The sequence below is a fragment of the Cotesia glomerata genome, linkage group LG3 (genome assembly GCF_020080835.1).
Source record: "Cotesia glomerata isolate CgM1 linkage group LG3, MPM_Cglom_v2.3, whole genome shotgun sequence".
NCBI classification, from domain to species: Eukaryota; Metazoa; Arthropoda; class Insecta; order Hymenoptera; family Braconidae; genus Cotesia; species Cotesia glomerata.
Window position 1 is genome coordinate 2,840,224 of NC_058160.1, and position 14,452 is coordinate 2,854,675.

At 28.4% G+C, this 14,452-nt stretch overlaps 1 protein-coding gene across 17 annotated transcripts in view; it reads right to left on the reverse strand.

The window, feature by feature from the left end:
• The window catches only part of LOC123262111 (forkhead box protein P1-like), a 237,823-nt gene extending 226,447 nt beyond the window's left edge, over nucleotides 1–11,376 (reverse strand). For 5 of the 17 annotated variants that reach the window (XM_044724161.1, XM_044724154.1, XM_044724166.1 and 2 more), the window contains exon 1: nucleotides 10,652–11,374. In XM_044724161.1, the coding sequence (XP_044580096.1) occupies nucleotides 10,652–10,681 (30 nt within the window). In that variant the 5' untranslated portion in view covers nucleotides 10,682–11,374. Of the gene's footprint in view, nucleotides 1–1,576; nucleotides 1,748–10,651 lie in introns of those variants that run through there. The other 12 variants (XM_044724165.1, XM_044724163.1, XM_044724164.1 and 9 more) reach the window with 7 other exon arrangements.
• Nucleotides 11,377–14,452: the final 3,076 nt, after the last annotated feature.

The window sequence follows — 14,452 nt, forward strand, 5'->3', positions numbered from 1 at the left end:
TATTATAAAATTTTAATGAGTATTATAAGTCGTGAAGTTTTAGATCTTCATATTCAATTTTTTTCAATATAAAGTGAATTTTATTATTCCCTCACAAGCATTATAATTTTCGCTTTTGATTTTTCCACCACCCAGGCAGTAGCAATAAAAATGTAAATAGCCAGTGTACTAATATAAACATAATCGGCGATGGTGATATACACACGTCAGTAAAGAGCCGGCTCACGTGAACAGCAGGAAGCTACCAATCGTCTTTGGCGATTATCCCTAGTGTAGTGGCCCTATATCATCTACAACTATTGCGTTAGCATGCACATCGCATCATTTGTATCACATATGTCCTATATATATCCTCACCACATCTATATCTATCTATTTATACGAACAGTTTGGTATTAGTATTAGAACACGGAGTACACAGTACAAATAGTGTAGAGTAGATAGTTTAGATAGTGCGTGTGCATCATCAGGGACGGCGTTAAGTAGATTCGGTAACGCTTTAACTAGACGAGACTACAACTAAACTAGTTGCCGTTGTCATTCTCATTCTCGTACTAACCAACACAAACATATGATGCTGCATTATATCTGTTTGTGTATGGAGCATGTCACACTTAAACTCTTGCATAGCATATATATTATCTGCGTTTATATATTATGTTAACGTAAAAGAGCGCTTCCCTTCCGCGATGCACACGTTATATTTGCGAACACGACGGGAATTTTTGTGTGTGGGTCGCGCTTACTCAGTACTTGTCACTTTACTTTTATACAAGTGTATTAAATAAAACATAAACCAGATATTAAATGCACTTATGTCCATCTAATACAGCTAGCCAGAATCATAATCAGAGACCGACAGAGACGGAATTATTTGAATAATATGAAATAGTAGGGGTCTTATGTTGTATTGAGGTCTGCTACCACTAATACACATCATTAACATAAACGCTCGCTCTACGATCCTACCCACGCGTAAATCTCTTTCGCAAATCGTACCTATATTATTTGTTATGTCATTCAAGATTAATGTTTTTATTTTTATTATTATTATTACACAGAAAAAAAATTATTTGCTTCAATTTTTTTACAAGTTAATTTTTTTTCCGTATTATTATTATTATTATTATTATTATTATTATTATTATTATTATTATTCTGTCAACAAAAGATTAAAGAATAAAGACTTCATTAATTTGTCTTAATTATATTTTTAAAATACTTTAAATTATCGAGGTCATCAATACAAAGAAAAATAGTTATAATTAGCCATAAAATAATTTACAGTATGGTTTTAAAAAATCAATTTAAGGAAATTTCAATTAATTGTAACCTGATAAAAAAAAAAAAAAAAAAAAAAAAAAAAGTATTAGAAATTAAAAATGAGCGAGCAATTAAAAAAAACTAAAGGCAGACTGCTTATCGTCTGCACAACACGATCGAGTAAATAATAACTAGGCATTGAAGATAAGTAACTCTTCCTCGAGCTTATATTTGTACCAATCATTTTTTTTTTTTTTTTTTTTTTTTTTCTATAAATGAAACATAATTAATCTTTTAAATTATTAATTATTACCTGGGTAGTCATATGTCAGGAATTTTTATACCGCCTTCACGCCAACCAATAACGAAACACATTTCCAACAACACGTAATTTTAATTGATAAATTTCATTATTGATTTCACTGATAATTAATTGAATTTTTTTTTTTCATTGTTTTAACACATTAAATTAAAAAACACTTAATTTAGATAAAATGTTTTACAAAAAATTAATTTCAAAAAAAAAAAACAAAAAATTTTTTTTAAGATTAAAATTGTGGTAAAAAAAAATCGTAATTATTAGAATAAAAAAGTAAATTTGAAATTTAAAAAAAAATTTTGTTAAAAATAAAATTTTTTTTTTTAATTTCTTGTAGGAAAATTTTTTATAAAATTCACACAAAAAACACTCAACTATGAAAAAATTTTTTTCTGAAAAATTACTTTACAAAAAAAAACCAACTTGACACTGAAAATTTAAATAACAACACGAATACGAAGTTAGACGCTTGTATCGAAATAATTATCAATGACACAAAAAAAAATGTATAGTGTTAAGTCAATGTCGATCGCGCGGATGGTGAAGAACGCATGAAATGGTAAGTGGCAAATGAGACAGAGAACACCACAGCGTGGAGATTAGAGACATTACTCTGTTACATGTAATAATGTACGTACGTAAGTACCGAGTAAAACAAGTAAAGAATAATAAGAATGAGAAGGAAAATGTTATGCGTAAGAACGAGAATTAAACGAGTGTAGCGAGGGTGTTTAGCCGGGTGATACAATATCAGAGTGGGAGTAGGCCGCGAGAGAGACAGAGAGAGAAGGCACCAGAAAGACGATTGGAATCTCTCAGACAGTTGAAGCAAACGGTGTTGACAAACTGATAAGAGAGCCCTGACGGCCACTGAGCACGATACCAGCGAAACGAAGCCCGCGTAGAGGCTTTCCTTGCGTGATTCGGTCTACTCGTCCCAGCTTCTCCCTCACACACTCTGTACGCCGGTATAGTATTAGAATAGTACTCTCTTTTTTTACCACAATCTCAGGTTTTATAATTACGAAATAATGACGAGGATCGTAAACGTTAAACGACTATTACTTTTAGGTCATTGACCCCCGAGTTTTTTTTAAAACATTCACGCTTTATCATTTGTTACGCATTAATACCTATTATTTTTTCGAGGTCTAATTCAATTTTTATTTACTTATATTTATTTATTTTATTCATTGAAATTTTTAGTTTGGTTATTTATTAAGTCATATTTCATTCGATCGCTTTTTTTTGGGTAAATAATTCGGAAACAATTAAATATTACTGACTTGCAAATTGTTTAAAATTCATTCACTCCGTATTTATTCCGCAAATTTTTTTTAGAATGTATCATACTTACACAGAAAGAAAAATTTCTTGACTGAAGAACAAAATTCTTTCCTCAAGAAAATTTTCGGGTGCCCGAAGGAAGACCGAAGTTGTGTTGGCCGAAGTAAAAATTTTTCTTAAAATTCTATTCTTGGTGGAAGTCGTTTTTTCTTAATTCAAATTACCATAAATACTTGATACAATAAATTTTTATATTTGATCAAGATTTTTAGATATTTTAGGGAAGCAGCATCAGCTACTTCAGCTGAGAAAAAAATTTTCTCACCTTGAGAAAATTTTTCTCTTGAATATTTGATGCCCATTTTATATTATTTTAGCGTGCAATTATACATATTGAATGAAAAAAAATGATGAAATATTATTTGATCTTCCCATTTGACATGTTTATCAATAAAAATATTAATGAAAATTTACTTCTATCTTTATATTTAATTTTTTGGAGCAAGAGAGAAATTTTCTCAAGACAAGAAAATTTACTTCTATCAAGAACTAAATTTTTTGGAGCAAGAGGCTGAATTTTCTCAAAACAACAAGATTTTTTGACTTAAATAAATTTTCTCGGATCAAGATACGTATTTCTTAAAGCAAGAGAATTAATTTTGTTGGAATAAGTGAAATTTCTTGTGTCAAAAAAAAATTTTTTTTTCGCTTAAGAAAATAATTAGGAAGAAAAATATTTTCTTGGCTCAAGTGAACCTTTTTTTCTGTGTATAATAACAGAGATTTTAAAGATTTTTTTTTACTCAATAAATTATCATAAAGAAAAATAAAAAATTGCATACGTAAAAATTTAAAAAAATTGTGGAATGGATTAAAAAAAAATATTTTAATTAGCATAAATTCTATTTTATTCGTTCACTAAAATTTCAATATAAAAAAAAATTTTTTTGGTAAAATCACAATACATACATTATAATACTTTTTATATCATAATCATAAAATTGACATCCAGTGCTTAATAAACCCAAAAATTATTTTTAAATAATTTATGGTTTTATATTTAATATATTTTATTTTCTCGATATTTTTAGCTAGTGATTTAAGATTATTATTTTTATTTCTTCTTTGTTCTCATAAAAATAATGAAATAATAATTATTATTACTGATACCAAATACTATTGTCAATAAAAACCGTTTGTCGTATCAATTATACAGTATTTACTGAAGTACGTATTGTGTTTAGTTGGAGATTGAGGAACAAAAAAATATTATGAGAAAATAATAAAATATTGAAGAATAGAAACAAGGGTGTCAAATATACGGTTTATATATATATGGATGTAAAAATATAAATATGAAGACATATACGTATAAAGATGTGTGTGGGATCGAGAATTGAGTATAGAAATAATCTGCAAGTGCACTTTAACCCCATCCGTATGTTGAAGCAAACAAAGAAAAAGAAATAGAAGGGAAATATTGAAATATCGAATGTATGCTTCACGTATCGGGCTGATTCACTGTAAATCGGGGTGCTAGAATGCTCAAGCGTGGGTTCGTGTGTGTATGTGAGTGTGCTGAAAATCAGGGGTGCAGTCGCTTCGGCTTCGGCTCGATTTCCCGCCGATGGGAATTAATAATCGGTTTCGATTTTTAAGCCTCGATTTTTTTGTTACTTTTTTTTTTGAGAATATATTTTCTGGTGAGGTGTCGATTAGAAGTGCAGTTAATTCATTGTAGCTGACCAAAATTAAAAATTTTCCAGATTCATTTTTTTTCAGATTAATCAGTTTGATTTTTGATGTCTTGAAATTATTTTTGTTTGTCCTCTTAGGTTTATTTTCTTGAATCAATTCGAACTGAATATAGAAAAAAAAGATTAAAATTTTTCAGAAAAAAAACTAATTTTTTTTTTTTCAGCGTATGATTTTTGCAATAAGTTATTAAAAAAAAATTCTACTTGTAAAAATTTTAGCAATTTATAAATGCAATTATTTTCAAAAACTTTTCTTTATAGTAATTCTTAAAAAAAATAATCATATTAGTACTCACAGAAAAAAGGTTCATTTGAGCCAAGAAAATATTTTTCTTCCTAGTTATTTTCTTGAGCGAAAAAAAAATTTTTTTTTGACACAAGAAATTTCACTTATTCCAACAAAATTAATTCTCTTGCTTTAAGAAATACGTATCTTGATCCAAAAAAATTTATTTAAGTCAAGAAAATTTTGTTGTTTTGAGAAAATTCAGCCTTTTGCTCCAAAAAATTTAGTTCTTGATAGAAGTAAATTTTCTTGTCTTGAGAAAATTTTTCTCTTGCTCCAAAAAATTAAATATAAAGATAGAAGTAAATTTTCATTAATATTTTTATTGATAAACATGTTAAATGGGAAGATCAAATAATATTTCATCATTTTTTTTTCATCATATGTATAATTCCACGCTAAAATAATATAAAATGGGTATCAAATATTCTCGAGAAAAATTTTTTCAAGGTGAGAAAATTTTTTTCTTAGCTGAAGTAGGTGGCGCTGCTTCCCTAAAGTATCTAAAAATCTTGATCAAATATAAAAATTTATTGTATCAAGTATTTATGATAATTTGAATTAAGAAAAAATGACTTCCACCAAGAATAGAATTTCAAGGAAAATTTTTACTTCGGCCAACACAAGTTCGGTCTTTCTTCTGGCACCCGAAAATTTTCTTGAGCCAAGAATTTCGTTCTCCAGTCAAGAAATTTTTCTTTCTGTGCAGTATTTTACAATGTAAATTTAGCTGTTCATTATAAAATTTGGTTATCTAATATTTCTTGATTTCTTTATTATTATTACTAGCTGTTACTCGCCCGCTCCGCTGGGCACTTTATAGAATTGCAGTTTTAGATCTAGACTTGAAATTTAATTAGAGTATTGTTTTGACTTGCACAGATTCCCAATTCCATCGAATTGGCATGCACCTTTTATCCATGTAATTATTCTAGCTAATATTCATTGTAACTTTCAATGTGCAATCATTATAACATTCCCGTGTCTTTCTTACAAAAATGAATAATAATTGATATGAAAAAAAAAATTTGTAATGAGCATTGGAAGTTTCAGTTAAAGAAATTGCAGGTCTCATAAGTGAAGAAATCTGCCTAGTATGTAAACATAACCAATAGAATTAAAAAATTTATTTTAAACAAATGACAATCGAATAGAATAAATTTAGTTGCAATAAAAATTCATTATTTCTAAGTCAAAAAAATATAAGTTCCGGATAAGTAATCACCAACATATCATTTACTAAAAACTTCTCCGAAACACGCTGCATCTTATGGTATTAGTATTACTCCGATCGGTTCAGTAGTTTTCACAGTGTAACCGGACAAAAAAAAAACCGGCTCTCCATTTATTAGTATAGATTATTAATAATATTAATGAACAAACGTGTACAAACATGCGAGTTAGCGCATTGAAGCCAAAAAATGTCCATTGCCGGAAACATATGAGAATGATTTAGTTAACAAATGCATCCATCAGTTATAGCGCAGAGTTGTAGTTTGGCTTACACTACAGGGTTTTCAGATATCGATTGTAAATGTATGCTCGAGGTGGATGTCAATAGAAACAGAGAATCGAGGCAATTGGAACCGCGGCAAGTATAATAGTCACAGTATACATAATGACCGTAGGATATATAATAGTAGGGTGGGTAAAGAGAGTAAGAGAGTAAGAGGGTAACTAGGGTACGGGTGGGTGAGAGTTAACTTGTTACGTTGTCGAACGCCGTGGATTCGATGATTTGCCGATCTATGCCTCTCTATATAACTATGCCGGTCTAGTACCTGCAAGAGTAACGCGGCTCTTCACAACGGTCGCCGCAATCAGCACCGTAGCTACTATACCCACTACAACACTACCCCTTAGAACACCAAACTACTCGAACGAGGATTTGTTAAATTCTCCTCTCTCCTCGCTCTTCAGCCCTTTGGTCCACTGATTTTGCCGGTAACACGCGACACTGACCATACCAACCTTCATTTGCCGGCAATGCTGACGTGATCCATTAAATTATAATCATGATTGCAGGCTACGCGATCACGCCCAAACTGTCGCTTTATTACCTCACTTTACATTTGAGTACATGTTTATTATTGACTTGTTGACATTATTACTATTTTCTCCAGAGAAATATGTTGATGTTCAATATTTATTTTGCTATTCGTTGTTTAGTATTATTATTATTATTAATATTATCTGGAGACGACAATTAAATATTTGGATATTAAGCACGAATATTATGATATGTGAATTGATAAAAAAATTAATTTGATTCCAGAGAAAAAATCATAAGAATTGTTAAATTTTTACGAAAAACGAAAAAAATTTATTTAAATAAATTAAACTTTGTTAGAACATTGATAATTTTTATGGAAAAAAATATAATGCGTTATTTACGACTTTACCTTAAGCCTAAAAAATAATTTTCAAGGATCAAGCTGAATAAAACTTGAACTAGTAAAAATATTTGTAATAAACGGGAAATTATCTATAAATTTTTGTTAATTATTATCATTTTAATTACATAAATCCTCAAATTCAACAGTCAATGATTTTTTCGTTTAAAGAATTTTTTAATATAAATTTAGTTGAACTATTTTGAGTAAAAATGTGTTAAAATATATACTTCTTCCTTCATACATGCAAAATTACACTGTTAAAAAATGGCAATTTTTTATTAAGATCTAGAAAATAAATTTATGTAACAATTGTACTTTTTTATTGTCTGAAAAAAATTTTTCTATCTTCATACATCAAAATTGGCAATGTAAAAATACAAAAGAAAGATTAATTAAATTAAAAATTAAAAATCATTAAATTAAAAATCCCATATTTGCTGAAATTGCGCAAATGTGTATTAAAATACCGAAACCTTTCTTCAAATTAAATTAAAATTTTCTAATTTTATCAATAATTTTGTAAGTTTATTCTTTTAGAGTTTGATTTAAATTTATAAAATTCGGTTGTTTATTTTAACGTATTTTTGTCTTATAATTTTACCGATATGTTGTCAGGGTGGCGATTGACCTGGAAAACCTGGAAATGTCAGGGAATTTGAAATTTCTGGAATAGTCAGTGAAAAGTCAGGGAGTTTTAACTTGGGTCAGGGAAATTTCTAGTTTATTTTAAAAAATAAACTAGAATGCTGTAGAAATAATAAATTATTTCTATAGCATTCTAAAAATCGTACTGTAGATAATGTTTAATATTAATTGATGTTATTTAATTTCTTAATTTATATTTTTTCTTTTTTGTGATCAATAATATTAAAAAAACTAAATATATGGATAATTAATAATAAAAAAGAAGTATAACTTCTCAATGATTAATGATGATAATAATATCAATTACTGTATTTTCAAAAGTTATAAACATTTAATCGAAAGAAACTGATCTTTTTTGAATAGTTGAAAATCTGCAAAAAAGTATAACATAATTTATAGTTCCAAATTTTTACTTAATTCTAGATATTAGATATGAATTCTAACATACAAATTTATTTTTAAAATAATTTGCAATTATAACGAATATTTGAATAACAATTATTTTTTTGTAGGTTCTGGAATTTTATTTTTGTTCAGGAAATTTTGAAATTAGTGTTCAGTCGTCACCCTGGTTGTTAATCATAAATTGATTTTTAAACCACATCTATAAAAAGATTAGTAAGCTCAATAAATAGATTTCAAACTTACGATATAATATCATAATATTACAATACATAAATTATAAATTTTTTCCGTAGACTCGATACTTAATTTCAACATATGTTAATATTCTAAAATATTAAATATGGATTTCCAAAATTTTCAGTGTACATTATATCCACCTATACCATCTATACGTCGTAGATTTTTCAGCAAGTAGATAAGCCTGACGTGAATCAGACAAAGCAGACATGTATGTCAGTGATGAGACTGTCTTTGGTATCTGGCTCAAAAGCGGAAGATTAAATAAAAAGAGAGGAGCAGTTCTGTCCAGAGAACTATCCTGGGAAAATGGTTAAGAGTCTCAGGACGTGAATAAGCCAACGGGCAAAAGGTGTGGTCCTCCCGGGCGAGGAAATCGCTCACCAAAGGCTGCTGGGTTCCGCGTTCTCTGTTCTCAGTTCTCAATTCCGCGTCGGAAAATTCCGGGCTCGGGCTCGGGGTAGCGAACCAAGACGTGATTAATATAAAAGTGGGTGGAGCCAGCCACCGGAAGTGGTCGAGATGCAACGGCGCACAGTCTCTGCTCTGCAACCCTTACCTTCTCCTCCAGATGCGCCATCGACGTAGCGTCTTCCGTTCCACTGCGATTTTGCAGTTTTTAAAAATTCGTCCCTCAAATTTTTAACTACTTTCAATTTTAATTCTATCGTAATGTCATAATTTTGCTTCCTAATTGACAATTATTATTTTTTATTGATAAAGATCTAATTATTGTTATTGTTAATAATTGAGGGAGGTAAAGGTAGAGGTAGACGCTTGACAGTCGGACTAGGGGGCTCTCTGGAAGGGTGAATTAACCTGGTTTAGCTTCAGGATGGTGTTACACCTCCCCAGTTTTCTTTAACGCCCACCCGCGGTGTCTGGGAACGCCTTCGTCTCCATGCTGCACCACCTACGAAGCTACCCCCTATTTTAGATTTTTTATTTAAATAGTACCGGTTAAAATAAATATTTAAATTTATTGCGCCGAGCTCGAGTAATGTGTGCTGAATAATGCTTTTACTTCTACACACTATTTTATCCTTCTCTCTGCTATTATATTCTATTCTATTCAAAAATCATCAGCTTCTACGTGTTTATTTTGGTACATGTTTATTTCCGAGTCCGTAAAATGGTAATCCTTGTTTCTGTCAATTATACTCATCTATTATTTAACACCACGATCGTTATTCAAACGTTATGGACAGGTTGTTTTACTAATCATTACTTAATGTCGTACATTTATACATTTATACCTAGAAGAAAATTTTTCGACAGAATAATAATTTAAAGCTATCAGTTAAATGAAATAATAAAAAATTGGATTTTCTATTTTCATTAATTAAATTAAAAATCTTGAATCCAGATAAATTTAATTGGAACAATTTTTTAGTGTAAAAATTTTATTGTTTTATTCAAGACAATTAAATTCTTAAAAATGATTTTTTTTTCGGTCAAGATCTATTTTTTTTTAAATAAAGTTAATTTTATTTTATTGTAATTATAATCTAATCGGTGAAAAAAATTTTTTTCTAATTTTTTTTTAATACTAAGAATAATTGTCTAAAAAATTTTGTAACTTTGAATTTTTACGAATTCTCTTTTAAGATCTGAGCTAAAAAACTTTTTAAATAACCTCCCAGAAAAATTCCAAAATTTTTTCATCAACTTAAAAAGTTAAAAAATTACTCCAATTATGACCACAATTAACAAGAGTTAGCGTCAATTAAATATGAACGATAATAAGTCAGCGGCTCGTCTGATTAAAACGGAACATTATCAATCAATATAAAGTGACATAATAACTCAATAACCCCTAAAAATAAATCCGAAAAAATGCAGCAATCAATAGCATTGAAATCAACAATCATTATCATGCCGTCGATGCAAAAAATTTCAAAAGCTGTGCATAAAATGTGCAGAGAGAGAGAGAGAGAGACTGTGACGCTTACTAACAAATACTTAGCAATAATAAATTCTAACAAAAAAAAAAATATAAAATAAAAACAAAATGCAAGTGCGATGAAATATTTGATGGTGGGCATGAGTAGTCTACCTGGACGGGTCTCCAGCGTGGCTCCAACATATCCTCGGTAAACTTTGTTGACTGATCCGTTCTTGATGATTGTAATTGTAATCGCAAATTAACAAGCACCTTTTAGTCTCTTAATATTAAAATTTAACAAAAATGTTTTATTTGTTCAATTAATTATTGTTCTGTTATCAAAAATAGTCTCTCTCTCTTCTCCCACCCTAAAGCGACCCCCGCCCTCTCCACCGGCGTGGGCCGTGTGCGCCGTCCACGTGTTTACGAGGGATGATATCGACGTCACTGTTTTTATTTACTTTCGCCCTGTTTAAAATTTGAAATATTTAAAAAAAATGTAGTTTTATGTTGAGAAAATTTTATCACGAACTCGCGTTGGAGGCTAATAAGTGTAATTATTTATTAATAAAGTTGTTTATTGTTTGTTTATTTGTGTATTTTTAAGCGATACGGAACAGCTGGGCTTATCGGTGATGACCCTCAGAGAATGTTTACGCACACTGCTAATTATTCTTCCGTGGAGGGAGTTCGTATAGATATACATGTGTGTATACTACGTATATGTATATGATTGTATATATACATATATATGATTAGTGAGCATATATAAATGTATATCTATATATATATATTAAGTATAGCCGTGCGTATTTTGTATATGATCGCGCGCCGGTGGCTGCCGTCGCGACTCTGCAGCGCCTCAGATTGTTCCACCGCGAAAACCTTCGGCTTCCGTGGCCACGCGGCTACTGAGTCGGCGCACTTTATCCACAACACGTTTTCTACTTAACTCTGATTCTCTACTGTACAACTTACTTCCATCGTATCCCTCCTTGTTGCATTTATAAATATATACGTACTTATACATATACGTAGATGCAATATGTGATTGGCATTAATCATTTTGTGATTCGATGATAGTTGGCATTTTTTTTTTTGGGTGGTCTTGGATAATATTTGGTTGTTGCAAAATTTTTAATCTAATTTCGAGTGATGATAATTTTTTTTATAAAAAATTTTTTAATTATAGATTAGCGTTGTAATGTTTTGTGTGAAAATTTAAGAGATTTATTTATAAATTGTAAAATTAAATTTTTAATTGAAGTATTTTTTATTTAATTAATTTAGGTAATTTTTTAATAAAAATTCGAGAGATTGATTTGTAAAATTTAATTTATTAATTAAAATATTTTTCATTTAATTAATTTACTAAATTTTTTATTGAAAATTGTTCGAGTTGAAATTATTGAAATTGACGAATTAAAATGTGAATTTTTATTAATATTTGATTACTTACAACTCTTAAAAAAATATTTAGTACATGATAAAAAATTAATTCTAGAGAAAAAAATAATGTTAAAAAATTTCTATGACTTTAATCAAAAATAAAATTTTTTGGACTAAATCAAAAAAAATTTATCAATTCATGATTTTTTGCATTAAATTAATTTTTTCAGCGTAATTAAAAAGTTAAGGTAAATTTCTTCAAAAAAAAAAAAAATAATTTTTGATTACGTCACAAAAAGTCCTAAAATGTTTTTCTATAAATTGTTGAATTATAAATAATTCTTATCGCCCCGTTTACATTTTCATAATTTCAATAAATATTTACTCGAATATACAAAAAAAAATTAATCTCCTGATCAGATAGTACTCAATTAAATACACAACAAAATAAACGAACAAAAAAGTATAAAGAATATTGAGCTGGGAAGCACCCGAGTAAAATTAATTAATTAAATAACGAAGCATGGAAATATATTCTGTAATATTAAGACACACAAGTGTGAAGAGTAAAGTGAATTCATATACATTTACAACATACAGATATTTTCATCGTGATACAATAAAACAGTTTGATCAGTAGAGAGTAAACGTCAAACTTTAAGCTACCCAGTTTCTCCCAGTATCTATTTGTTTTTGTTTGTTGTTCTTGTTACGTGCACTTAGACAATACTGTTGATACTAATACAGGAGTGACCCGGTAAAGTGTATACCGCACGAAGTATCGATAACAACCCCTTATTATTATCATCATCATCATTATTATTAATATTATTATCGTTATTGCCTTTGCGGGCTCGAGGAGCGAGGGTAGTTTCAGTCTTCAGTTGATACGGGTCAAACCAACTCAATGAACAAGTTGCCACGATGATGTACAGAATACACTTGACATCACTAGACTATTCTATTGAATTACGATTTCATCTGTCGTCGTAAAACCCCTTCCATTTATTGTTTAGTTATTTAACAAAATATTTTTTCATTTAAAAAAAAATACTGTTTCTGTTAAAATATAAATTGTCAAAAATTATTTGGTATAGTAAAAATATTAATAATCAAAAATTATTATTTTATAGCAATTTTAATAACCGTAAAAAATGTTAAAATTTACTACTAAATAAGTATGAAATTTGGTGGAAAAAAAAAAAACATTTTTCAGAAAATTAACTCTCGGTAAATAGTAGTCGAAAAACATTCACCACTAAATTTCAAGTTTTCTCAGTTTTTTTTTACAAAAACTCAAAATTTATTACAATCACAAAAAATGTTATTAATTTAAAATTGTTGAGTATAAAATTCATAATAGATATTATACTAAAAAGTTTTTCATCCGTAGATTTAATTAAATAATAAAAAGCGTAATTAATGTTAGCTAACAATACCAAGTTTTTTTTTGGTACTACAGGAATTTTTTGCTAAAGAAATAGTTCTAATTTAGTATTAAATGGTCAAATATTAAAATATGTAACTGAGACTAAATACTTGGGTGTAATAATTAGACGACAATCTTACTTTCAAGAAAAATGTAGAGTATGTAAATAGTAAAATTGTTAAAAAATTAATTTGATACGACGCCTAAAAAACATAGTTTCGAGTTATACTAAATGTTTAATATATAAAACTATTGTACTACCACATTTAGAATATTGCAGAACAATAATGTTGAACTACACTAATAGTGATTTGGACTGTTTACAAAAACTTCAAAATATAGCTATGCGTGCCATTCTAAATGTTACTAAATACACAAATTTACACATGATGTTAGATACATTGGGGTGGTGTCTATTCGACGAAAACTAATTTATAACACCTGTTTATTTATACATAAAATAAAAAATAGGCTCTACCCTGATTATCTTCACAATGAATTTCAGTTGAATGAGAAGTATTATGAAACTAGAAATAAATCCAAATTCAAAATAAGAAAAACAAAAACAATAACTGCGGAAAAAACAATTGTATATAGAGGTCTACATTAGTATAACAAATTACCATGTGACATAATAAACGAAGAGTGATTAAATATATTTAAAATAGAACTCAAAAATTATATTATAAATAATGTTGATGGTTTTAAAAATATAAATAGTTATTAAGAATGTCTACATGTATTTATTTATTTTAAAGAAAATATTTATGTTTTTATATAATGTAAATTGTAAATAGCAAAGCTAACAAATAATAAATATTATTATTAAATAATTTTTTTAGTGTACAAAAAAATTTTGTTACAATTGTTTATTAACATTTTTTCATACTTTTGATTCATTCTATTTTTTATTTTTATTTTTATACTCATAAGTCATAAACAAAAACTTTGAAAATTTTTCTTGATAATCAATAAATTTACTAACTAATTATAAATTTATAATATAAAAATTGAAAATACAATAACAATAATTGTCAATAATTGTCTTAAAAACGCGACGTTAAAAAAATATTTAGAGAGAGATGACATTTGAGAGAATAGAAGCTGGCAATAGTTGTTTACCAAAGTTATACTGATCGATACTGACTGTTTGC